At 44.9% G+C, this 27,609-nt stretch overlaps 2 protein-coding genes across 2 annotated transcripts in view; one reads left to right on the forward strand and one right to left on the reverse strand.

Annotated features, from left to right (window-relative positions):
• The window catches only part of kmt2d (lysine (K)-specific methyltransferase 2D), a 29,134-nt gene extending 19,903 nt beyond the window's left edge, over nucleotides 1-9,231 (forward strand). The window contains exons 41-55 of the mRNA XM_061075585.1: nucleotides 30-179; nucleotides 259-423; nucleotides 522-669; nucleotides 769-844; nucleotides 939-1,111; nucleotides 1,563-1,687; nucleotides 1,776-1,905; nucleotides 2,157-2,275; nucleotides 2,392-3,817; nucleotides 3,932-4,068; nucleotides 4,872-5,002; nucleotides 5,344-5,629; nucleotides 5,770-5,843; nucleotides 5,940-6,048; nucleotides 6,168-9,231. Coding sequence (XP_060931568.1) covers nucleotides 30-179; nucleotides 259-423; nucleotides 522-669; nucleotides 769-844; nucleotides 939-1,111; nucleotides 1,563-1,687; nucleotides 1,776-1,905; nucleotides 2,157-2,275; nucleotides 2,392-3,817; nucleotides 3,932-4,068; nucleotides 4,872-5,002; nucleotides 5,344-5,629; nucleotides 5,770-5,843; nucleotides 5,940-6,048; nucleotides 6,168-6,260 — 3,342 coding nt within the window. The 3' untranslated portion in view covers nucleotides 6,261-9,231. The remainder of the gene's footprint in view (nucleotides 1-29; nucleotides 180-258; nucleotides 424-521; nucleotides 670-768; nucleotides 845-938; nucleotides 1,112-1,562; nucleotides 1,688-1,775; nucleotides 1,906-2,156; nucleotides 2,276-2,391; nucleotides 3,818-3,931; nucleotides 4,069-4,871; nucleotides 5,003-5,343; nucleotides 5,630-5,769; nucleotides 5,844-5,939; nucleotides 6,049-6,167) is intronic.
• A 938-nt stretch (nucleotides 9,232-10,169) lies between these two features.
• Nucleotides 10,170-26,898, reverse strand: acvr1ba (activin A receptor type 1Ba). Its single transcript, XM_061075200.1, has 9 exons — nucleotides 26,733-26,898; nucleotides 15,912-16,148; nucleotides 15,546-15,806; nucleotides 15,032-15,262; nucleotides 14,592-14,759; nucleotides 14,268-14,424; nucleotides 13,381-13,505; nucleotides 13,143-13,273; nucleotides 10,170-12,349 (listed from the first exon to the last, which is right to left on the reverse strand). The coding sequence occupies exons 1-9, from the start codon at nucleotides 26,794-26,796 to the stop codon at nucleotides 12,224-12,226; spliced, it is 1,500 nt and encodes a 499-aa protein (XP_060931183.1). The 5' UTR covers nucleotides 26,797-26,898; the 3' UTR covers nucleotides 10,170-12,223.
• Between the last annotated feature and the right edge of the window lie 711 nt (nucleotides 26,899-27,609).

The raw sequence follows: 27,609 nt of genomic DNA on the forward strand, positions 1-27,609 counted from the left end.
CCCTCGTTGATTTTCTCGACTCTTTTCAGGACTTGCAGTCTATAACAAAAAGGTCTCCTGTACAAAAGCCAAAACGCACAAACAAGCCAGCCGGAGAAAGAGGGACGAATGCACGGAAGAAGAATAAGAAGGAGGAAGTTGGTAAAAGTGCTGAAGCTCTAATAAAACAACTCAAACAGGTAAACAATAATTCTGTAATAAGTTTTGCCATGAATGTTTTGTAGAGTGGTTCTTCATCATGCTGCTTGTCCCCTTCAGGGTCTCTCTCTGCTTCCCCTGATGGAGCCTTCAATCACTGCCAGCCTGGATCTATTCGCCCCTTTTGGAAGCAGCCCGGCCAACGGCAAAGCCCAGCTCAAAGGATCTTTTGGAAATGCAGTGTTGGACAATATCCCAGACTACTACTCTCAGTTACTCACTAAGGTAATACTAATCTGTACCAGTGTTTCGCTGTAGACTGTGATTACAATTTGTTGTTGATGAATACTTCTTTAAGAACAACTGCTTTTATGCCTTCACAGAGTAATCTCAGCAACCCACCAACGCCCCCATCCTCCCTGCCCCCTACACCTCCGCCCTCCGTGCAGCACAAGCTGTTGAACGGAGTGACTCCTGTGGAGGAGCTGTCTGGTGGTCAGAAAAACACAAAGCCAGCAGAAGAGCCAATGGGTAAACAATTAGGGACTTGAAGAACTTGATGGCTTTCATGAATATTGAATATGTAGTAACTGGGTCCTAAATTCTCAATCATTTCCCCTGTCGAATCAGTTACGCAGGAGGTAAAGAGTGTGGACATCCTCGCTGCTCTCCCCACGCCTCCACATAACCAGAATGAGGACATCAGGTACAACAGGATGATTGTTTTTGAATTCTTTGTCAGTCAGACCACACGGGTTACATGTTGTTAAGTGGTTATAAACCCATCCTATTTCTAACAGAATGGAGAGCGATGACGAGGACGCCCCGGAAAGTATCATCCCAGCATCCTCCCCCGAGAGTAATGTGGGAGATGAAACCCCACGCTTCCCTCACCTGCGGGAGCCGAAAGAGGAGGAGACGGAGAGAGCAATATCCCCCATCATCCCCCTCATTCCTCGCACTGCCATACCTGGTAATGTACAACATTGCAAATGCAACTCTGTTAACGTATATAAATATATATATATATATATATCAGTATGTTATGTAGAAATCCATTCTAAAATTTAAATTTAACAGTTCAAGACTCATTTGATGTTTTGAATCCATTTATATCTAAAGTGACAAGAGATGGACTTACATATTATTTTATTATTATTATTTGCCTTTATTTAACCAGGCCGGTCCCATTGAGATACAATGGCCTCTTTTCCAAGGGAAGCCTGGCCAAGACAGCAGCATACAAAAAATATCAACAGTCACAAGACGCACAGAAATCACATAACACAGATAAAATACGTTTAGATACATTCTAGATAAGGCAACAGGACTAAAGCTCCGGATTCACACCAAAACAAGAACAAGTGCGGTATGAAGCCGCTCCAATTTCTCTCACACGAGTCTTCACTTCTCTTCTCTTCTAGCCTTCCCAGAAAACAAACCATTAGAAACGGCTGACAGCAAAGAAGTTTCCACATCCAACCACTGGGACAAGGCCAAAAGCAACGAGGTGTCCGTCACCTTCACCCTGTCCTCTGCTGCGGCCAAGGTACTAAGTCAGGATATCCTTGTGCTCTCTGTGTGTTTCTTTATCTTCATGGATTGTGAACAAAACCTTGCAACTGCTTTTCCTCCAGAAACTGAACCATGTGATGATGGCCATGGCCCAGCTGCTCAACATCCGGATGCCAGGTTCCTATGAGTTGACTTCACAAAACCCTGACATGCCTGAAGTGGATGGGTCAGGGAAAGGACCCGGTCAGTCAGGTATGAGACCATTTTGTGGATCTGGATTGTCCTGTTAGGAAGTTTGTCATACAGGTCGGACCATCAGGTGTGAACCTGTGAACATTCTCTTGCTTGTGAGCTGAGCAGAAAGGATCTTCAAAACATGTTGGCACTGTAGTTGATGGCACTGCTCTGGAAACACTCACAAACCTGCATTTGTCACTGAGAGCAGAGTTTAAGTGTAATAATGGGTAAGTTAAGGCGGATTTTAAGATTGTGTTGTTTTCCAGGGGCTTTGTGTACAAAGGACAGTTCATCCAGTCAGGATGAGTGGCTAAGGCAATTTGACGTGTCTCTACCAGGCTGCACATTGAAGAAACAAGTGGACATTCTGGCACTTATTAAACAGGTCAGTCACTACAGGTTTTTTAAGAACTCTGTGATTTATTTCTTATATTTAATCATAGTTCCCTGTTAAATATTTATTGAAAGCTGTAGATTTCATGTTTGCATTTTTTCTCCCAGGAATTCTCAGAAAATGACGACAAACCGCCCCAGCACTGTTACACAACCAAAGTGAACGATTTGGATGTGCGCCACCTTCCTATTATACCGGTGGAGGAATCTCCTCCCCCTTCACCATCTCCGCCACAACCTCCTCCATCTGTCTCAGCTCCATCTGCTGAAGCTGAACCTTCGAAAAAATCCGCTTGTCCCTCCCCTGCTCCTTTCAGTCCCTCCAGTGTACAGATCAAGATCGAGCCTGACCTGGAAGAAGTTCCTCCAATTGATGCTGCTCAACCATCTGATGACACAAAGTCTCAACTTGCTGCTCCAGAGTCGGTCAATGATGAAGCAGCTGCTTCTGAAGTTTCTGATCCCACTGCTCCTACTGAGGAGAAGCAAGATCTGAGTGTTACTACCAAGCAGGAGGAGGAGGAGGAGGAGGAGGAGAAGGAGGAGGAGGAGAAGAAGGAGGAGGACACGACTGCTGATCCAGTTCATCCTCCTAAAGATTCTCCCAGTGCCATGGAGTTTTCCCCTAAGGCTCCCAAGCAGCGCAGGCCTCTGTCCCCTGATGAGGAGGTGGTACATCCCAAATTAAAAAAATGGAAGGGGATTCGCTGGAAGCGTCTTCAGATTGTCATCACGATACGTAAGGGCGGGTCTAAGAAAGAGAGCAGCCGGGAGGTGTCGGAGCTGATGGAGCGCCTGCGCATCACTCTCCGACCGGACAAGCTGCCTCGGGATAAACGCAAATGCTGTTTCTGCCACGACGAAGGAGACGGATACACGGATGGACCGGCCCGTTTGCTTAACATCGATGTGGACCTGTGGGTGCACCTTAACTGCGCCCTGTGGTCCACAGAGGTGTATGAAACGCAGGGGGGGGCCCTCATCAACGTGGAGGTAGCCTTGCGTCGTGGATTAGGAACTCTCTGCGCCTACTGCCAGAAAACGGGCGCCACCAACAGCTGCAACCGACTGCGCTGCCCAAACGTCTACCACTTCGCCTGCGCCATCCGGGCTCGCTGCATGTTCTTCAAGGACAAGACCATGCTGTGCACCCAGCACAAGCTGAAGGGCCCCAGTGAGGATGAACTAAGCACATTTGCTGTCCTGCGGCGTGTCTACATCGAGCGTGATGAGGTGAAGCAGATCGCCAGCATCTTACAGCGAGGGGAACGCATCCACCTGTTCCGTGTCGGCGGCCTCATCTTTCACGCTGTCGGCCAGTTGCTCCCCTCCCAAATGACCAACTTCCACTCGCCCACTGCAATCTTCCCAGTTGGCTACGAGGCAACTCGCATCTACTGGAGCACACGCGTGCCCAACAAGCGCTGCCGCTACCGTTGCCGCATCAGCGAGGACGAGGGTCACCCGCTGTTTGAGGTGCGTGTGTTGGAGCACGGCATGGAGGATCTGCAGTACCGGGATTCGACTCCAGAAGGTAAGAACGTACACTGCTCCCACCTTTATTATTATTATTATTATTATTATTTGATATGATATCTCTCAGTGTTATACTTAACACCATTAACTGAATCTAATTCTTTGTCCTCAGGGATCTGGGACCTAGTTGTTCAGCAGGTGGCGAAACTCCGAGATGAATCCTCCATGTTGAAGCTGTTCACCGAACATGTGAAAGGAGAGGAGATGTACGGCCTCACCGTTCACGCTGTCATGAGAATCACCGAGTCGGTAAGAGATTTCAGCAGGAGGGAATATCACTGTGTCCCATTTGTTCAATTTTTCAACCCTTTTACTACAAGTCATTAGGGACGGGGGGAAAAATCGATTCAGTTACGAATCGCGATTCTTGTGTATGACGATTTTAAATCGCCATGCTGCCTCCAAAATCGATTTTTAAAAATATATATATTTTTTTATTTTTATTTTTTTTATTTATTTTTTTTAACTTATTTATTGGTTTATATGGAGGAAGCAAGTTGATCTGCTCTTGTTTTTGGACAAGAATCTAAACGTACCCAAGCACTAGCTTTGCATCACCTACATGCAAACAACAATGAGGCATAGCCTACTTTTTGTTTATTTCAAAGTTTATATTCTAAGTAAACTTTTATTCATTCTATTTAATTTACCTTTTATTTATTGTTAAAAAGAAGCCTAAGTGGCATACATTTCTTAATCTGTCAGTTTGTGTGCAGTTTTACAATAATAGGGCACATTTTTATTTCTTTTCTCTATTGGCTGCCCAGCAGTCATTAAGTTAATGTTAATATTTGAAATAAAACTTGTAAAGTTCTAAGTGAATTTGACTGTGTTGTATTTGAAGGTACGATTCAACTTTTTTCCATGGTCCAGTATTTAAAAAAAAAAATAACCAAAAGGAATCGCAGGAAATCGTAATATCGAATCGCAATACTTACAGAATAGCAATACATAGTATCGGGAGGTCCCTGGTGATTCCCGTCCTTACAAGTCATGCTGTCCCCTAACGAGTCTACTGCGCAGAAAAGCTCATTGGTGGTGTTGTGTTTCAGTTGCCTGGAGTGGAGAACTGCCAGAACTATCAGTTCCGATACGGTCGTCATCCTCTGATGGAGCTTCCCCTGATGATCAACCCCAGCGGCTGTGCTCGCTCTGAATCCAAGGTCCCCACGCACTGCAAGAGGTGAGGCATCGCTACAGAACCAGACTCTGGACTTTACAGTCAGAGCAAAACAGGCTCTAGACACAATATGAAACAGAGCAAAAGCCTGTGTTGTCGGTCTAAAAGCATTGAGGCTTGTCGACTTAAATATTCATCGATTTTGTGCTCGTACATTAGCAAACAATTATTGGATTTTTTTTATCCTACACCAGACAACATATTCTGTTACATTAGAAAAAAGGTAGTTTCTTGCTAAATACGACACAGCCCTAATGTTGAGGGCCGACGCTTTTTAAACTCATTGTTTGATTTCTAGTTATTTCTATCAAAGGACATCACCCCTGTTTTCCTCCTGTCTGCAGGCCTCACACTCTGAACAGCACCAGCGTGTCCAAGGCCTACCAGAGCACGTTCACCGGGGAGCTCAACACACCGTACAGCAAGCAGTTTGTCCACTCCAAGTCCTCCCAGTACCGACGCCTGAAGACCGAGTGGAAGAACAACGTGTACCTGGCTCGATCCCGAATCCAGGGCCTGGGTCTGTACGCTGCCAAGGATCTGGACCGGCACACCATGGTCATCGAGTACATCGGCACCGTCATCCGCAACGAGGTGGCAAACAGCCGGGAGAAGATCTACGAGTCCCAGGTACACGTCGCAAGTTTTATTTCAGTTTTCTGTTTCTTTAGTTGAGTGGAGGGCCCACATGTATTCTTTAACTGGACAACTCTTAAGAACCAGCAAAGACAACCGTGTGAAATATTTTTCTTATTTTTTCTCTTGCCTAGAACCGTGGGATCTACATGTTCCGCATCAACAACGAGCAGGTGATCGATGCCACTCTGACCGGCGGCCCGGCTCGGTAAGTGTCCGTTTGTTGCTGGTTGTCTCGTTGTAAAACCTTTGAGTCTGGTATGTTTTAAACCGACCCTTCTTTTTTTTTCTTCTCCTTTTCCAGCTACGCCAACCATTCCTGTGCCCCCAACTGTGTTGCGGAGGTTGTGACCTTTGACAAAGAGGACAAGATTATCATCATCTCCAGCCGCCGGATCCCCAAGGGAGAGGAGGTGCAGTGCATTTAGAGAACTCTCCACCACTCAGTCCTAGTCTTACTGTCTTTTCTATGTTTTTTGAAGTTCGATTCGAAATCTCCGCCACTGTTAAATGATCCGTTTCTTTATTCCAGCTGACGTACGACTACCAGTTTGACTTTGAGGACGACCAGAACAAGATCCCTTGCCATTGTGGAGCCTGGAATTGCCGCAAGTGGATGAACTAACGGGACAGGACGGGAAAAAAGTGGAGCGCTCCTGTCTCGCTGGCGCCAGAACACTCCTGCGCCAAAGCCTTTGAATCCTACATAGCCAGTGCATAAGCTGTTGTGAAAGACGTGGACGGAGGGAGGAGGTCTGGCCTCCGTCATTTGACAGATTTTGAAATGGTGACACCCGTAGCCAAAGGTTTGAAGAGCATTAATCAATAAAAGCAAGCGAGCACCTTCGTCGGCAGCAGCTCGACGGTGGGACTGACTTTCATGTTTGGACTCGTGTGAACCCCCCCCTCTCCTCAGCCAAAACCCCCTTCCCCCTCTTCGACTGTTCTCTCAAGAATCTCCCAGTGGCTGGAAAACAATCCTCAACGTCTACCAAATGATTCTGACCCTCTGATATCAGTACTCGCAGTGCAGAGCTCGGCCGGAGCTCCGACAAAAAGCCATTTTTAAAGTACTAAGAATGAACTAATGATGCATTTTTATGTTTTAAGTCGGACCTATTCCCTGTCCCACCTAACCACGACCCCTCCACCCCCCCCTTCTTTACCTCCCAGAAAAGGCACTTTCCCCATCAAGTCATCAATGAAGACAACACAGATATTGGCTAGCTAGACAATCCTCATGTGGCTCTGTGTAAAGAACTACATATGATCGATGGAGAAGGAGAAGAAAAGCAAAAAAAAAAAAAAAAAAAAAGAAGATGTAAGTTAATATAAAAATTTGAGATGCTATAGCTCTGTGGCTCCCGAGGCACCGGATGGCGTGACTGCGTGGAGCCCCACGGCGGGTTAGTTGGACCCAGTCTACCTCATTGATTTTAGCGGGAAGTGACTGCTTTGTATGAAAACTGTTAACTGCTACTGTGGAACCGGGGGGGAACGGGGGAATGTTTTTATGGGCTTAGCCTTCTCGGACAAGCAGGGATTCTTAAGCAGCAGGTTTGCTCTCAATCTACTCTATGCTGATGGTAATCTACACACACACACAACAAAAATAATGAGCCAACCTAATTATTATTCATGAATTATTTATACAGAGGAACTATATGACAGTTTTGATAAGACATTGCATTCGAATCACAATCATGATAAATGCCACCAAATCATCCTGGACATTGATGTAGCTTTCTTCCTCTTTTTCTGTCTTTTTTTTTTTTTGTACTCTCTTATTTAATGCGTCTGAAACCCATGCGCTCAGCTGTGTGAAAGCACAATAACATCCACCTTCTTCAGCCGCTCCAGACGGCGACGCCGCCGGGATCCAAACATTAAAAAACCACATTTGCTCGTCGCCTCGTACGTTGAAGGTGCGCTTGTTGGACACCAGCCGGTGGATGCATGACTACTGTCCCATGTAATGCTTTTTTATCCCCCCCCCCACCACCCCACCCCAGCAGGTCAGTCTTTTCACGGCTCAACCTTAAACCTTGAATCATGCCTCTTCCTCTCTTCTGTTCTTTAGTGGACTGTTGTTAAACTTTACTGTAGTAAGTCTTCCTCTGCCTGAGTACAGCCTGCAGTGTTTCTACTTCCCCTGTAGTGTGCTTTTTTTTTTTTTTTTTTATTCTTCTTCTAGTGCTGGTACTGTCCTCTCGAGGCTGAACCGATGGCAGGGAAAGACTTATTGGAAAAAAGGGCATTTGTTTTTCATTTCTATGTAAGATGAATGAAAAAGTCTTTAAAGGGAGCTTTACTGAAACTCCACCTTCCCGTACTACTTTGTTTCCTCCTTCCCCCGAACCTAAGACCTCACATGATTTTAAAAATGCAAAAGTTGTACAAACTGTATATATAGTATATGCATTAGGGGACAGCAACTCTTTATCCAGCCCCTTTGTAATCAATAAAGTCAAAAAGTGTAGAGAAATAAAATTGAAAAAAAAAAAAATCAACCACTGGATATCATTTTAACAAAGATAAAGCTGTATATAAATATAAATATATGTAAAATGGCAAACTAATATCTTTATGTATATGAACCAGAGTGTTTTGCATTTACCTGTTTTTTCTATTAGTGTTTTTTGCTATAAGCTCTCAGAGACAAGTTTGTTAAAATAGGTGTGAGAGCGTGTCTGGTCTTCTCCAATCAGTGACGACGAGAAGCCCAGGTCATCAGCGAGCCGCTCGGGTTCCCGCGGAGAGTCGCTAGTTAAGACATGAAAATCACTTCTTGCATAAAAGCAGTACAATGGTGCATAGCATTTGTATTTATGTAATATTGTCCGTGTTTATTTTTCCAATTTATTTATGCTACTGCTTGTTGATTACCAAAACCTCTCCCTCAATCGGTCACAATTGGATTCGTATACCCTTGAATGGAAAATCTTGAAGTCCCGAGAATATTGTCGTGTTTTGCTTTTTTATATCTTCCCTATAGAAGTGAATGTGTTGGTAAACCTTGTGAAATGTTTACTTGGCCTCATGTATGTTATGATGTAATACTCAAAAGTTAATCCCATACTTAACCTGGTAATGAATTGCACTCTCATAGTATAACGGAGAACTTCTCTAAAGTGGTAGATATTGATCGAGTATCCGAAGCAGTGATATATATATTTTTTGGTATGTTTCTATTTCAAGGGAAGACAATGACGAGACATTATGCCGCTCACTGGATTTTAGAATGAATAATTTTTAACTTCTCTGAATCTTAATTTAAGTTCTCTGCATATCTTATAATTTAATAAAGTTTGCTCAAATTGAAGGTTTTTTTTAACCTCACCTACTTTTTAAAAAGAAAAGACGTTGCATCTGTACAGCAGAGATACTTTTAGGGAATATGAATAAATATAATGATCATTTTTATTGTATGTGGCATGTTTTGTATGGATATTATTTTGAATTGTACATATTTTTTTCAGGACGCCAGAGGTTGCATCTCTTTATATACAGCTTTCCCACGCCCTCTCCCCTCCATCTTATTTCTTTGTCTGCTTTTGTTTCTTGTAAAGGAAAATAAAATGCATTTTAAATATGTGCTCATTTCTCAGGTTATTCTCCTCTTGAAAAAGTAATTTACGAAAACATTTTCATCTAAACTGAGTTAAGAACTCACTAGAAAAGCTTTAACATCTTTCCTTCTGGTTAAGATGACTGACGTCAAATTTCACGATTTGAGATCATAAATCAGGTGTTGACCCTCAGTAGGTGGACAAAATAAGAATCCATGGAAACTAATACAATTTAAGACCAAACACTACAGCCTCATAAATACAATGAGCTGTTTAAAGGATTGGTTCAGTCAGTTTATCTACAGTCAACATTAGGCTCCAGTTGTCTGAATTCAACAAATCGACTTGTTTTATGATGGGATGTCTTGAACAAAGAAAAGGTATTTGTGGTTCTGAGTAAAGCTGTGTAAAGGCTCAAACGGCCTCGAGTGATGTCATTTGAGGCAACATCAGTTGAGGTGGAGAAGTACAGGTTTTAAACTTTTGAGAAACTACTGTGCCGGCGTGGAGTGAGAAAGGAGTGATGGTACCAGATGTTTCTCTGCTTGATGTTAGCTGTAACTGTTGCGATGCATGGTGTGATAAGTTGGTCGAGTTTTGTTAAAAAAAACATCTCGTTAAGCTTCATCCTTTTTAAAACTGTAGTAAAATCTTGAGGATGTAATGTCTGTATAAACGTGACGGCTGCTGACAAAGAGCTTCTACAATGACAAGGACAGTCCCAGGTAAGAAAAAGAGGAATTTATTGTATCTCATCTATTTACACTCTTGAACTAATTCTGAAAAGATTTTTGCACAACATGATTTTTGAATCTTGAAGAATTACACAATGAACAGGATGTCAGATGAACACATACCCATGGCAACAAACCAAACATGGACTGGAGTGTTTTTGACTGTTTTGGTTCAAGTGACGGAAGTCTCCCATTTCCCCCCCCCCCCCAGCCCTCCCCAGCCCTCCCCAGCTCTTCTCCTCCCCCTGCTGCACCTCTCCCCATGTTAACAGTAGCAGCAACATGTCGGGGTAAGAGCCAACAGCCTGAACACCAGGAGGTCTTCAAAAAGAAATAAACAACAGGCAGGAAGAGGGAAAGACTTCAAGAATTCATCCACCTTAGTGCAGAGGAGCCAGTGTTTGAGACAGCATGCAAAATGGAGAACAACATGACACGGATTCTAGATCAAGTGATGACGTAATGAACATTAACTAAAGTCCATGTGGACGTAACAGTGCAGAGCCTGATGGTGACAGAACGTCAGTGTAATACTTTGATAGTCTCGTCCGCAGCCACTCGCAGCTGCAGGCGACAAGAGGACAATGAAAACGTGCGGTTTCACTTTACAGCGCGTCCGTCTTCGAAGTAAAACCTCTGAGCTGCTTTTCACATCTAACTGCGTGATCCCTTCGTGTGATCCGCCGACGGAAACAACCGATGGCTAATTCAGCATTCTGGGTTTTTTTTACACGATGCGCCGTAATATTCCAGTGTCAATGAGAAAGAGGTCTTATGTAGGAGCAGATCGGCATTACTGAGCTCTGACAAGAACTCGCAAAGTGATTCCAACAAATATACATTTCAAAATAAAAACAGAAGATGCAAGGGGAAAAAAACAAACACAGAAAAGAATCAACTGGGATCAGTAGTACCTCGAACTGCCATGAGAGGAGCAAGTGAAAAAACAAACAAATTCCAGCAAATGACACAGTCTACTTCCTGGCACAGGTGGACAGATCACATACCAGACTTCTGAAAAGTACCATTCAAGCCAAAACACATCACACTGGTGCTTGTGGTATAAAAGGAACAAATGCATGTTTTATATACAAATCATATGTACCCATCAGTAGTGTCAATGTCAAAAGAAAAAGAAAAAAAACACCCCATCATGATATCTTTATATAAAACACAAAATATAATTTGAGGAAAAAAAAACAATAAACTGTATTTTCATTGCCATTTCATACGCTTCTTATTTGCTCAGTGTGCACGATGTCATTGCCTTTTCACTAAAGGGCCTCACAGCCAGATCTGAACCGAGTGTTTTATTAAAAGAATGCAGCAACTCCTTCACCTTCATCTTCATCATCATCATCCTCCTCCTCCATCATCTGGAAAATGGCGGTGAAAGCTCAGACCTAACGACAACGTTACATTTCATATCCTGACTCTGGCTCGTCACATCTCAATCTCACAGTGTTCATCAACATATGAAATAAAAAAAATATCAACAAATAAATTAAAAATTGAAACCCTCCCAAACATTATCCCTGCCACGTTTCACACTTAAACACCAGGACTGATTACGGGTTTTACCTGAAGGTCTCACACATGATGAGGAAGCTACAGTTGAGTGCAACTAATTTCTGTCTGTAGGATTTAAAAAAAGAAAAGAAAATAGACATTCCAGCTGTTCATGCTAAAAATCAACAGAATGAATGGCCGACACCTGCTTGTGTCTGATGAGCTACAGCCGAGACCAGAGGACGTCCGAGGGTCTCGTGTCCAGACGCTAGGAGACGCAGCTCCTCAGCCTCACACACAGCAGAGTGGGCGTGTTATAAACTGTTATTTCTCTAAAACATCAAACCCACAACATGCTCGACTCGTCCGGACAAGGTTAGTCCATCACGGCGAAGTTTCAGAGGTAAAAAAAGATAAAAACAAATCCCGTCGCTGTACAATAGTAATAATTCCTGCCATGGGAAATGAAAACAGAGAGGTTGAGTGGGATGGTATTAACAGTGGTAGTGTTGTGGCCCATGGAGAAGAGAGAGGGAAACAGTGGGGGGGGGACACGAGGATGGAAGGGGAGATAAAAGTTAAGGACAAGGAAGAGAGGGGGGGGGTTCTCAGTAGTTTTGGCTAAAAAGGTGAGGTAGGCCTGGTCACAACTTGGAGTGTGGCTTTAAAACTGGCAGGGTTTTCATTTGCAGTCTGTCTTTAGTGTTTCTTTCCTATCGGAGTGGGGTCTGGCCGCGTGTCTCCGGTGAGTCAGCTGCTCTGACGGCGCCTGAGTCTCACATTTTGATGTCCTCCTCCACGCTGAGCTGGGACAGAGTCTTCTTGATGCGCAGGGCGGTCAGTCGGGCCGCGCCGTTGGCGTACCAGCACTCCCTCATGATCTTCCCCATCACACGCAGCGACTGCACAGGAGAGAAAGGACAGAAAGGACACAGGGGTTCAACTGACAGAAAACACGTCTGAGGCCTCGTCTACGATACTGTTGATATTGTTTTATCAGATATTTGACCTTAGTATTAGGAGATATCTTTATACAAACATTCAAACAGGAATGCAGGGCGATAACATCTACATCAACAATCCATCAATACCAGAGAAGACTGTTGTGTTCTAAGTAATACTGGGCGAGGTAGATGCTTGTGAATGCCAGTAATGTGGCGGAGTGATGCTAAATTTAGCTGCAAACGTAAACCAAACATAGAGAAACCGGTATATAACCGCCTTTGTTGTTTCTGGCTCATGCTCATAACTCAAATCAACATTGAGCACACGTGAGAAAGCAGAGATGTTTTAGTTTCTTGACGTGTAGACGAGAGGCCCAGGGGGAAAAGTTTGTTATGAAATATATTCCTATTAGTGTGGACAGGAGGTTTGTGTAAAACATGTTTGAAGCACTGAACCCAATTTTGCTCCCACTTAGGAAATGAGGATCAGCAGAAAACATTCTAAATGCATTATTTTAAAAACACCAGCAAAGTTTTAAGGGTCTTCTCTAAGAGAAAACTTTACAGCTTTCATTTAAAATGAGTAAATAAAAGAAGCTGTTGGATCTTTTACACGACACAAGTTCATCCAACATCACGGAGAAAAAAATTCCCTGAGAGGTCCGACTCCAAAAACAGCCAGTAAATCTAATTTTAGAGACGCAGACCCAGTGCAGCTGCTGGTTTTCAGAGTATTAATAGTGTGAAATACCTCGTAGCTCTGCCACCAGTTGGGCACATTGGGCCTGAGCTTCGTGTCACACACCAGCTTCCTCATCTCTTCTATGGAGGGGTCAGAGGGCACGAGGTCGTAGTAGGGCAGCTGGTACTCCTCATGGATACCTGCAGGACACAATGGAAAGGACGTGTAAGTCTCAGGCTCCTGCTCCTCACATCGACTGGTTCCCATTAAGAACATTTAGGGTTCTTCATTCTCAAAAGAGTCTCACCTCCTGTGTTGCAGCGACGCGCAACTTCCCAGTACACCAGCCCCAGTGCATAGATGTCGGCACACTTGAAGGAATCAAAGTGTTTCATGTTGATGGTTTCGTCCAGAACCTCTGGAGCCATATACCTGGAGCCGAACCACAGGGCACAAGTCAGTCAAAGCCACAACGGAGGAGTTTGACCGAGTTAATCTTTTCAATTATCAAATCTAGTATAATTCAAGGTTCAAGGATAAAAAATGTTTAATGTTTAGGGATAATGCATGTCACTGGTGAAAAGGTCCCATTTTTAGACAACAAAAACCTGCATCAATGGGTTTTGGTGAAAGTTCCCAAGAGGCATGACAACTAGGAGTCTAACTAAAATACATTAAAATAGGAAAGCCAAAGATTTTTAAGCTATTTACATATTTCTAAGATTTGTTTATATTATTATTTACACCTTTTCTGGCTTTTTGTAATACTCAAAAGAAAATGGAAACGATAACAAAAAAAATACACACAGATAAACACTCAATTTGATTATTAATAAGGTTATATATTATTTACCAGAACAGCTGGGTGCTGCAATTTTTAAACACACTCTTCTCAAAGAGAATAAAGCTTTTTCTGGGTGTAATCTTAAATCGTTGACTTTAGAGCGTGTGGGATTTACTACAGTGATCATGTTCGTTGGAAGTAAGCAACACGTCAGTTCAGTGTTGCGGCTCATTAATGTGTTTTTCATTTTCATGCAGGACTATGGCGGAGAGTTTTTATCAGGATAATATTTGTTTTCACTGCTGCTTTGCTCCCACGTGTTTCGCCAACTCTATGAGAAGACCTGTAAAAATCCCTGATGCAAAACTACAATGTGTCGTTAGGAATTAATGGAGGATGGAAACATTTACCTCTTGGTGCCCACGCGCTGGTTCGGTGCGATATCGATCGTGTCTGTGATGGACTCGTGGCGGACTGCCAGGCCGAGGTCAGCTATAGCACACATGCCGTTCTTCTTAACCAGGATATTTTTAGACTTGAGGTCACGGTGAGCAATACCCGGCTTACCTGCAGCCGAACAGATAACACATCATTACATATGCCTCGAGGGCTCAGCAGAAACAGCACACTCTAGCAGGATGTAAATAACTTATGCGTGTGCTTTCATGTTCCCGCTGTGTTCCACTGTTTATGCATCGCATTCGCTGCATTATCACACAGGAGGTTTGTCTCACCCTGAGTGCCGAGGATCTCCATGTGGAGGTGAGCCAGGCCGCTGGCGGCGGACAGGGCGAGTTTGATCATTCCTTCGATGGTGACGGAGTAGCGGTTCAGGTAGTCGAACAGGGAGCCGTGCTCGTGGTAGTCTGACACCAGCCACAGCTGAGTCCAAGTGCCGTTATCTGACAGAGAGCAAAACAACAACAGGGGGTCAGTGATCTTGTAATTCACTTGAAACAACAAGTATGTGGTAGGACATTTCCTCAATTTATAAGAATTTGGTTTTATCTGAAAATAAAGAGGTTTAAAATGGCATTGACAAGATTAAGCTCTTTTTAATTTGATTGAAAGGACTTCAACTTTCTGACAGTGTCAGTGGGTCTAGGAAATTATTAATTCTATGTTTTGGATAAGTGTCTGAAACGGTCATGTGATTTTTCCACGTCTTCCTCACCTTTATTGTCTGCTGCGATGAATCCGAGGATGTTCTCGTGCCGCAGCATGATTGTCTGGTAGATCTCGGCTTCTCTGAACCAGGAGCGCTCCTCTCTGGAGGAGAAGATCTTCACCGCCACGTCTCCTCCTCGCCACTTGCCCCTCCACACTTCACCAAAACGACCCTTTCCTATTATCTCCTGCAGTACGATGGTCCTGGCCACCGTCCGCTGCACAAACAGGGGCAAACCTGAAGGGGGCAGCAGAGACAAACAGAAAATCAGCCATTGTTCCCTGTGGACTGGTTTTGTGGATGTGGGGGGGGGAATACCCTCAGCAGATTCTAGGTCAGGATAATTTTCGCGAGTGTTGCAGTTGAGTAACGGCTCATTTGTATATTTATAGAACGACATGAAAGACTGTTCTGCTACTGCTTTCGCTGACAATACATGACAGCTAGTTATTAAAGAGAGCATATTCTCCACAGCCAAACACATTGATTTCAATACATCAGATGCTCAGCATGTACTGACCAGAGCCGGACCCGGAGGTGGACATGTCATAGATGAGGTCCTGCAGGGTCTTGTCCTTGGCCAAGTACAGATGGTCACAGGAGGGGTCCTCCACCTCCAGCCTCTGCCTGTGGCTGTAGGCTCTCTGGTGATACTGGAACAGGAACACTCCGACCATCAGCAGCACGCAGAGCAGGAACACCGGGCCTGCGATGACCGCCACCAGCTCCACCGGCCCCCAGGGACCTCCTGACCCCGACCCGTCTCCCCTCGTTGTTGGGACTACGACGGCAAACACAGAAAACGGATGAGCAGAGGCGATCACTTCAAAATCCAATCGTCCAATAAACTGAAGGAATTCTGAAGATAATGATGATGGAGCCTCACCTGGAACCTTCAGGTCAATACTGTTGCAGTAATCTTCATAGCAGCAATGTGTGTTGAGCAGCCCTTCGGCACTCAGGCAGTAGAAGGGCTGTCCAGGGGGGACCAGGTTGTCCCGGTTTATACAGATGCGTACATGTTGCTCGTTCCCCTCGATGTTGTACGTGGACGCCATGCAGGCGCCATCCGTCTCACACTCGAAGCTCGTCTTCTCACAGTTTGTGCAGTTACAACGCAGAGCTGCGGAAAAAGGACAGAGACACAGAGAAGTAAATAACAGTTCATCAGATTGAGGCCACGAATAAAAAAATCGATATCACTGCTCCATTTTGTCCAGCAGGAGGCGAGCTAACCCCACAGATTGAACACAGGATGTAAAGAGTGTAGTGTCCCACTGAGCTGCAGGCACTGAGACTCCAGCAGACACAGAGCTGGGAGTTAGAGCCAGACAGCCTTGATGGCCCTGAAACCAGATCCTTCACTGCAGATGAACCCAAACACGCAGGGTGGAGATGGACCTGCCCAGTGGGACAGACAAAGTGAAACCCAACAAGGGGAGAGCTTTTTCTGCCAAATCCCCGATGCAGCATTCTGCTCCGTGCCTCTCCCCTGCCTCGCTCACACCGACACAGAGAGCTGCCACTGTTTGAGCTAATGAGACAGGAGTTTTATTAAACACAGCACACTCCTGCGTGGGGACCTATTAAAGCTGACAGAATGGAACTCCAGCCGCCGCTGTAATAAAACTACGGAGGTCCACCCACACAATCAATTGGGTGCAGTGCCGGAAAGTCCACACAAATCTGTCACTTCTAAAACAAAAACAGCAATCGTTGGGCGACCTGGAGAGAAACTGCAAACTGATTAGATTTGGAGTGAAATGTGATTTTCAGTCGCAGCACACATGCTTCTCATTTGGGGTTAAGGTCAGCACAAAGAGGTTTCTCCCAAGGTTTTCTTCTTCCAGAACAGGACCAGGCAAGGTTACATGGTTGCTGGGACTAGTTTTCACATGGGAATAAAAGCATGGGGAAGCAGCTAAGCTCAACTGAAGCCCAGTAAGTGGTAAATGACATACTGTCTGACTGACAACGGCACCGTGAGTGAGGCGTGACAGGCCCAGAGCTGATCCTGGGTCAAAACAAAAGCTGGACCACTCAAGACTAATCGCTGTGGACTCAGCGAAGACAAGACCACCGCACCAACAACAACAGAGGAAAGGACACAAAGCAGAGAGGAATTTCCATCCAAATTCCCCAACAAAAAAGAGCCTCAGCATTGGTTGGACCATTGACAATGTCTGGCCCAGAGGAAAGAAAGGGTTTTAAGAGTGGCAAGCTTCCACTAATCCTCTGTGTCTTATCCTGAGGGTTTCTTTGAACAGGGGAGCTCACTGATCTTCCCTCAAAGTACCAAGGCTCTGTCAAAGAGGTGTCAGCAGATTTTAACACATTGTTGAACCAGAGTTGTCACATGGTTAGGCTTTTATCCGGTATGGTTAAAAAAAAAGTAATCTTAGTGAGTAATGCAAAGATTACACCATCAACATGTAACAAACCAAGTGGACAAAACCACAAAACCTGGTGTCATGGGAGAAGTTTCCTCAGAACTCTGGGAGGTTGTGTTCTGCGTGGGAGCATTTTTTGCATGTGGCGTGTACGCTGATGTGTCTATGCTTGTCCACTGATTGGTAACGGGAAATGTGGAACACACAGGGTTTCAGTAATATTTCTCATCTGTTTGGTGTTTGCGTGAGAGTGTGTGTGTTGCTCCACAGGAGGCGAGCGGGAAAGTGGCAGGAACTCCTGGCAGTGACTGTCCAAATTCGGTAAAGTTCGCATGCAGATGGAATTTCCTGCAGATTACACAGAGGTGAAGCCGGCTGGGGTTGATAAAGACAGAAAAACAAGCCCCGTGTTGTGCCACATCACGCTAATCTGCAGCCCCAATGGAGCAAATAGTTTAGCTGAGTTTAACAGATGATATAAGTAACACTGCTGTAGGTTGAAAGGCAGTACAACACTCAGTAACAACACTTTCTCTTCTGTCTGCCTGTTGTTTACTGGCGGATGTTGAGCAAGCGTTTCTTCACAGCAAACATACATTACCGTCCTCATCTTTTCTCCCAAGAAACAGAGTGAAGACTGAAGACTATATAAGAGTTAATAGGACAACCATGCTGCATCAATTCAAGGCAATAAATTATCATCAGTGAGCCGATTAGAAAAGCAAGATGTGAAATGGACAGGCACTTTCATCATGGAGACGCTGTGTGCGGTAAGACAGATGGTCCACGGACATACGGACAGAAGCTCAGGAAGGAAACCAAACATGGCTGGAAACAAACACGTTCCCTTTTCGCGGCTGCCATGGATGGTTTGTGGTCTACCGAGAGTTTGGTTTGTGCTAAGTCTTCCGAGACAGATTGATCCCGCAGAACTTTCCAGTTTCTCTCTCGACCGCAATGAAACAGACCTAACACGCAGCACACGACTTGCCTTTTCTGTGTGGGATCACAGCGGAGTATGAAACAAGGACGGGATTGCAGTCTTTTGCCAGCTGTATTTGCTGTGGTAAGTGAATTTGGAGAGGGGGTAACATTGGGACCATTCACACTTGGCATTAAGATCATTTTAGGGTCCCGATCACAAGTGTACAGCATTTGAGATTTGAGACCCTATCACTCAGCCCATATCCTGAGGTGGTCTGGGCCACATATACCCACATCCACAGATTGGATCACGCAAAACACATGTTAAATACACATGTTCATGTCTGATATGAACTGGGCGGCTGTGTGTGTTTACTCTGCTCTGGAAGAAAAAAAACCTGCCATGACATCTCAATATGCTAGTGAGTTTTTAGAACTCCTTTAGGAAACAAAAGTTAACAAACTAAACCTGTTTGCTTCGCTGTTCATTGTGGATCCAGCTGACATCTGACAACTTACACATTCAAAACCTACAACATGAAGCTGCAAAGTTATGACAAGGCCAACCAAGCCTCTGCTTGATTTCCATATACTGTTCATCCTGATCATTTTCCCCATTCTGAGGAGTCATGCACTGTTTCTGACAATCTGCTGCTACGAAGAGTGCTTATCAAAACTGACTCAGTTTTTACAAGGACTTTTCAGACATGAGCAAAACATCCGGAAATTAGGTTCAGACATTTTCCAGAGTTTGTCCAAGTCAGACGCATTCACAATAGAAAATGAAGTCTGCTGCAGGAAGCAGAGTGTGTTTTCTTAGAGTGCTTCGTCACCACGTTGGCCTTTGTCACCAAAAACTTTCAAATTGACATTGTCGTCGACATCTTCCATGTGTATGGCACCTCTTTATCATCAGGAGATATTTCTATTCTCCGAGTTTAGTGTCCGCCACGTATTAATCTTGATCAACACTCCCACCCACTTGCTATGAATTATCTGGATATCTTCCTGCTTTATTTTCACATGGGCTCAACTCTGACACTTTCCTGATACTTTACGGAGGGGCTGGCAGGGAAAATTCATCAGGAGGAATTGACTTGGACATTTGCATTCCCCCATAGAGCCCCTCCGGAAAATGTCCAGACTTCAGTTCATGTCTGAAAGCAGCTTAACTAACCAAAACCCAGAAAAAAGGCTTCTAATAGCATTAGCAGCGCAATGATCGGACTGTGGAGGTCTCTCTGAGGATAAGCACTTTCAGCCACTGCATTAGACAGGTTAGTGTGATATATGTGTTCAATAATTTAGTCTGGACCTCCAACTTTGTTATAAAGAATTGGATATAGTCTGTGATAGGAAAAAGGCTCCCCAGCCGTGAGTTAAGGGCTATCATGTGATTATACCGCATGTCAGCTGCCTCCATAGAAGACAAGACGCCTCTGGGTGACCAATATGGAAAGTCTACAACAAAATATGTTATTATATATACACTGAAACCCTGTAAAACCAACAGCTGTGCTTATTGATTAGAAAATTGCCCATTACAAGCCAACACAAGAAGCAATATTAAAGGGATACCTCCAGAAAAATACACAAACACAAACATATTGCAATTTAACACTGTTCTGCATTCTGCACTTTGCATATCACTTTTTATATCTTTTATCTTTTATATATTTGTATATAGATATGTTTATGTCTAAATAAATGTTACTTTGTATAAATATTAGAAAAAGTGAGTAAAGAAGTAAATAGTGAGTAAATAAATATAGTTTTTTATTGTTTTTCTTATGTGTGGTGTATTTATTGTGTTTTTATGTTTCTATGTTCATTGTATGCACCAATAACCAGAGCAAATTCCAGGTAGGTGTAAACCTACTTGGCAATAAATACCTTCTGATTCTGAGACACACACACACACACACACACACACACACACACACACACACACACACACACACACACACACACACACACACACACACACACACACACACACACACACACACACACACACACACACACACACACACACACACACACACACACACACACACACACACACACACACACACACACACACACACACACACACACACACACACACAGGGAAATCGTAACCTCAAAAATAAAAAGCTGTATAACCACACGAGAAGAATTCGTGGCCCACTGGCATTCACCCAAACACCATGTTGTTTGCTCTGCATATCTCACTGGATTCACAGCAGAAGTGTTACAAAGCTAGACTGGGAATAATATCAAGCCTAAATATACAAGGATCTGAGTGGAGGCTGGGTGTACGTGGTTTTTGAGTGAACTCTGCTCTTGTATCCACATAATTGGTGGTCTTCACACTGGCCCTTTGTGTGGAGATTAAGACGACATGAGGAGGGATTGGACTGGCCCTGTGCGAACAAAGAGCAGAGTGGAGTGGGGGAGCACACTTCAGCGTGGAGCAACGAGGGGGATGGGTGGCGCTCAGGGGACAGACCAGGGTTAGCAGTAACAACCGCAATGTTTGGGGGGCTGCATTGGGCCAGACAGGAAGGGGGCTGGTCCCATATTGAGCAGGACAATACAGAGAGGAGGGGGGGGGGCAGAGAGGGTAACGAGGGGGACTTACAGAGCCCCCCAGCTGGGATGGAGGTCTACCCGAGTGACCAGCTGCGACCATCATTAAAACCCAGTCTAGACTTTGACTTGCGGAAGGTGGTAAATAGCAGGAAAAGGGGAATCAGCGAGAGGAGAAACAGGGAGAGCGCACCAACAAAACTAAAAGTTACTCCTTCGAGCTGGTGTGTGAAGTTCCTATCATTCCGTTCATGTTGAGACAGGAAATAGCAGACACACTCAGGAGAGGATTAATAGAACATTGTTGCCATAACCAGCATTGTCTTAACTTGGACGCAGCTGAAACCACAGCGTAGTCCCAGTCCAAACAGCTTCACACATTCAGTACGATGACGGTGTTTGGTGCCAACGTGGGTGTTGTTCAGACTTACTCGTGCGGAGCGGCCCTATCAAAACAGAGGTGCACTTCGGAGGGTGGCGAGATTCTGAAGACTGTGGTAAACACTTTAAGAGCGCTAAGCGTAGGGCGGGGGGGGGGGGCTACATTAACCCAGTGGGTTTCTGGGGGCTAAGTGACGCATGCAGGGATCGTCTGTGTGTGATCGGGGAGCAGAGCACCATTACCAAAATGCACCGGCTGAAATTAGATCCATACAGATACCAGACAGAGAGCTGATCAAGACAGGCAGACGCCACCAGACAGTGTGAGTGCAACATACACATACAGGCGCACACACACACAAGCACGCGCCACAACTGTGTCCTAATCAATGCTAGGGGGAAGGAGGAAAGTCATTACCTTTGTCTGCATCTCAGGGTCAGATTACTGATCTGATTCTAAAGTGAGGTCTCTGGGGCTATGGCCGCGTCTACTATCTCTACCGACCACTACCCTCCAGGCTACAGCGCATCCTGTCTGCTCATCTGTCTGACTGCCTGCGTGTCTGTCTGCCTGTATGACTGTCCGTCAGTCTAATGAGATCTAAAAGGCACACAACTGTGAGCACAGACTCACTTCAGACCTGCTGCTGATGCTGCTGGTCAAATCCCTTAACTGGTCGATGCTGCCTCTTTAATGACCCAGTGTGTTGCAGCACTGTGAGCCAATGTATCAACCATGTGATTTCAGCTTAAAAACCCTTCTCGGTATTAGCCGACCAGAGACTTAATTTCTTTTTTTTCCCCTGCCACACTACGACTGTTGTTTAAGTTTTGTTCTGGCTCCAGATTGTTGGCTTGGTTGGGAGGCAAGCAACAATGTTGACAGTGTTCTGGTACTGACAACAACAACAACATTAAAAGAGCAAAAAAATACTAGTACTCTCACAGTAATTTAATTCATGTATCTCATTAGCATAAGTGTCAAGTATTTGATCACAATAATCAGCTCTTTACTTAGTTTTATATTTGACATCTTCATGTATAAATTTTATATAATACAACTGTATTACATAAACTAAACTGAACAAAAGTATTTCATAGCAAACAGAACTGACGAGAGATATGTGCGGTACACAGTGGAAAAAATGATGATAATATCTAATGATATTTTGTATACAGTGGATTATCTGGTAATGTTATGACACCAAAACTTTTCCTGGCTATCATCATCATCATCAAACAGCCCAGCCCAAACTCTGCAGAAGATTCAAAGGGAGTCAAAGTATTCTGCCAAATTATAACATCAGATGAATATTACATTACTAAGAAAAAAGAAAACAAAGGACCAACTTTTCATATTAAGAGTTTTTTTCAAGGATGGCTGCTTAAGTGAGTTAGACACAACTAGGAAGTGTGGGCCTGTCGAAGGAAAGACCGTAAAGGTTTAAATTGTGCGTAACTAGTTTGACAATAAACACTGAAAACAAAAAAAACGTACCGACGTCACTGATCAAAGCAAATCGCTGTCAGGGAAGTTGACTGCAAAACTTTCTGCAGAAAGCAGGAGGAAGAGCAGGTCTGATCTGCATTCCAACAGCAGCCAAAACAGCAAATCAAACACCTCTACAGAGAGACTTCTGGGGGATGGGTGTCAGGTTTATCCCTATAGACATGAACCTGCATAGCTACCGGGGCTGTCTGGGTGTACTGTGACAATAACAACTCTATCACCAAGCAGTTAAGGAATGACAAAAAAAAGCTAATGTTCTACCACCAACACATAAACTACACAAACCCTGTAAACAGACACAAAGTGCTTGGAATGAATTTAAAAGGCATGGAGATTTTTTTGTAACCGAGAAGCGGGCTGGCTCTGCGGTGGCAGTAATCCCTTGTGGTCCAACATCGGTAATGGCGGAGCTGGGTCAGTCGGGGGCTATACTGTCTGCTGTAGCAATTAGGGCTCTGTGCCTCTGGGCCATCGGAGGTCATTACCAGCAGTGGTCATTATGGAGGGAAAACTAGACCACCCCAGACCGGCCCTGACCCTGCCAGACTCAGCGCCACATTATAGAAACTGTGGCTAGTTTTGAGTCTGAAAGTACGAGGAGACGTGGAGCTTCTTTTTTTTTAAACGTGATGTAGCTGCAGGGATCCATGAGCATACATTACATTTCATTTAGCTGACGCTTTTATCCAAAGCGACTTAATTCAACCCTGAGGGAACAAACCAAGAACAACAAGAATCAAGAAAGTACAAGTTCTTCAAAAATAAAGCAAAACTACAAAATGCTACAAGTAAGTGCCATTTAAGTTCTACTAAATTGTTAGTTTCAAAAATTGTTGGTGTTTTTGTTTTTTAATTTTTTTTTATTCAAGGTATAGTCTGAAGAGGTGTGTTTTTAGTTTGCGGCGGAAGATGTGTAAACTTTCTGATGTCCGGATGTCGATGGAGAGCTCATTCTATCATATAGGAGCCAGAACAGCAAACAGTCGTGATTTTGATGAGTGTTTAGCAGTGAAGGAGCAACGAGCCGATTGGCCGAAGCAGAGCGGAGTGAACGGGCTGGGGTGTAAAGTTTGACCATGTCCTGGATGTAGCATAAACATCCATCGATTGAGAACAGGCCTCAACAACTGCTAAACGTTCAGGAAAGAATTAAACAACTTTCTCCATTTAGACAGCTGGAAGTATCACCACCACCCTTCCCCCCTCTACACACACACACACACACACAGTCTCTTTATATGCACACACCTTTGAACCCAATAAGTCTCAGCCTTTCTGCGCACATTCCCTTGGCTCTGATCTAATGGGCAGGTGCACACATGCTCCGATTTTTGACTAGCCCGCACTTCCTCCACCTGAACCCCTTCACCTCCAGTTTGACATTAAAACAGCACCTGTACCAGAGGTGGTTCTGACAGCAAGCTGAAAAGACGGGACTTTCCCCAATTAGCCCGTCTTGAATTCACACCGAGTCACATCAGGGATTGACATAACTGAGTTCAAAGAGTTCAGAGATGGCAGGAGCTATCGATGGCTAAACAACAAACAAACAAAACAGCCGAGGTTGATTTCTCTCCAGCTCCCTGTTGGTGGAAGTCAGTAAGTGAAAGCAGAAGTGGGACCAGAGATAACGAAGGACAGATTAAATACTGATAAAGCGCCAGGCCCTTTTATGAGAGAGAGAATGGAGCGAGTGGGAAGAAAAGACAAGGAGAGGGACGCACCCTATACCTCGGGGCAGTGTGGTTGACAGGGCCCATATCACATTGCTGCTGTGTTCAATGCACTCAGGGCAGACTGCATTACGCAGGCTTCTAATGCCCACAACACCGCTGACTTCTAATCCTTAAGAGTCGACAACAAGGGACGGATTCATCAAACCCGAGAGTGGAGCAAATTCCCACAAAAAACCCCACGGCCCGTTGGCCACAGCCCTGGAATCTGCTGGAGCACAGCTACTTTCAGGTTTGTCTGGTTTCAGCCCTGGCCTGGTGTAATCCATTATATGGTGTGAAACCATGGCTCCAGACAGACTTGTGGGGGCCCCCTGCATGACAGACCCCGCCAGCTGGACAAACCCATCATCACCCCCAGACGCACACCCACCCACCCACCAGCTCCCTCCCCCCCACCACACACACACCACTGTCGATGTTAGACTAACCCGGTCAAACAAACCTGCCACACAGGTGTGATCATTTTCCCCGTGTGTGTCTTCTTGCATGAAAGCATCTTTGTTGGACTGCGCCCTTATCTAAACTCAGCTGAGGAGGCATCATTTTTTTATGATTTCTTGGAAGGATGAGTCATTTAAAAAAAGCAGAAGATATACATTAATAGACCACAATGAGGACAGGGTGTTTATTCTGGCGCAGGCAACTGAGTTATGTCTTTTCATTACTCGGCTTGTGCAGCATGGCAGGCTGCAACAAGGCAAAACGCACACACCACGGGGGGGAATATAGAGTTTGTGTAACACAAGGCTTTAGAAAAACCTTTTTTCAAGATATGTACAGGATGGAATACTTGACTGCCCCATTACAACTGAAAACAGAGGTTTTTAAAAACAACTGGTCCCCGATTGCTCTACACTTCCATTTGATACGAGCAAAATATATATATATATATTGCATGTTTTGTTTTACCTTTTAAGCAATGGACATCTGCAGGCTATGCGATCTCAGAATATTGTCTTGATGTAATGTGTTTGTGGACAATGTTAATCAATAACTTAATTTGGATATACCTGCATCATGATGGCTTGGACCCGAGACATACGTGGACAGTTAACCCCATTAACCTAAGACTTGTACCCGAGGCTCCTAATTTCATGTTAAAAACGATGTACTGTATGACTGTATTCGATAACAGGAAATAAAAAGAAGTTCAAAAACAAAACAAAAAAAACCTTTTAAGGGAAAGTTGGGCACAAAGTCCAAGCTGAGCAGACGGTTCCAAAGAGGCAAATACACACAAGTCCAGTCCAGCCTCCTCAGCCCCAGTGGGTGCAGAGGTGTGGAGCTGGGGATCAGCTGCTCCGGCAGCCGGGCTCAGGCTGAAGCAGTTCCCCCCTTAAACTGGCCCCTCAAAAGACCCCACTTGCCACATTTCCATCACAATGAACCCAGACTTCAACTCTGACTTGTGTCTGGGACGGCTGAATGCACGGCTGCTGTCGCTGGAGGCCACTGAGGAGGCTTTTCTCTCTCCTTACAAATGGACAGCGATGGAGGAGCTGCCAGTGTTTACTCTCAAAAACACATTTCATGCAGCCAGTCGGCGGAGGCCCTCCATTCACAAGACCCCCTCTCTGTGTGTGTGAACTCCAGCACTTAGCCGGGTGTCGGAACGGAAAGTGAGCACATTGCACACATTTCACCTCCACACCTGAGTAACACACAGGGGCAGGTAAACAACTCACTGTTTGGGTGAATGTATTCGATTAAGAGCCACTGGGATATTACAACTACACACTGGGGAGTATAACCCAACACCTAACGTGTCCACACCACATTGCACAATTATTTTATTTCAGTTTTCTAACCCACAAATGAGGCTTTTGAACTTTACTCGGTGTATTATCCAGGTGGCTAGCCCGACGTTAGCCGCCGCCGCGGGAACAAACAGCCCCACCATGTTGTTGTTGTGGTGGAGCTACTTGCTCCGTGCTTCACCAGCGACCATTATCAACACGTCGGGGTTTGTTTATTTTTTTTTAAACCATTAAATTCCCGATAAACAACACAAACCAGCAGCGGGACTTTGTGTTAGTTTCGACCGAACGGCGGCGGTGGGTGTATTTGAGGTCGACGCTAGCTAGACCTCGGTTAGCCACAATCCTCCGGCTCGGAGCGCCATGGCGGGGGGGCGACGGCAGGCGATGCCCGGTCCGGGGGAGACAAAAGCCCCGGTGCTCGGGAGGAGAACTTACCGCTAGCGAGGGTCGCCAGCCCGGCCAGGGCCAGCAGCGTGAGGGCGAGTCGTCTCAGAGCCATCCCGTCTGCTGCACTCCCATCTCCCGGCGAAGAAACGCGTCCTCCTCGGTGTGTCGCTATCAACGCGAGCAGCCCGGAGACACAACCACAGTCCGACCGCACACAGCCACACACCGCCAGATACTAGACAACCAGCCGGGGAGTGACGCGTTTAAAGGGGCGTGTGTGAGAGTGTGTGTGTGAGAGAGTGTGTATTGTGTGAGAGTGTGTGTGTGTGTGTGTGTGTGTGAGAGTGTGTCTCTGTGTGTGTGAGAGTGTGCGTGTGTGTGTGTGAGAGAGAGTGTGTGTGTGTGTAGCGTGTAGCGTTTAGTGTGTAGTGTGTGTGTGTGTGTGTGTGTGTGTGTGTGTGTGTGTGTGTGAGAGAGCGTGTATTATGTGTGTGTGTGTGTGTGAGAGAGTGTGTCTGTGTGTGTAAGAGTGTGTGTGTGTGTGTGTGTGTGAGAGAGTGTGTATGTGTGTAGTGTGTAGCGTTTAGTGTGTAGTGTGTGTGTGTGTGTGTGTGTGTGTGTGTGTGTGTGTGTGTGTGTGTGTGTGTGTGTGTGTGTGTGTGTGTGTTTGCTGCTGCATGTCCCCGTCTGCCACCGCCACTGAGGTCAGGAGGACTGAGAAAAATATATAATAAAGACGAGGGGATTAAAAAAAAACACGTGTCCCAGAATAATTACGTGATTACATAATTTAATTGATTTTTTTAATTTTCTAGTTAACTTTTAATAATGTTCAATAAACAGAAGAAAAATAAATAGAGCCAGTTCTCCTCTTTTCCCCATTTGTCTGCAAAAGGTTTCTTCCAGTTAATGAGGGAGTTTTGTT

This window comes from Limanda limanda, chromosome 7 (assembly GCF_963576545.1).
Source record: "Limanda limanda chromosome 7, fLimLim1.1, whole genome shotgun sequence".
NCBI classification, from domain to species: Eukaryota; Metazoa; Chordata; class Actinopteri; order Pleuronectiformes; family Pleuronectidae; genus Limanda; species Limanda limanda.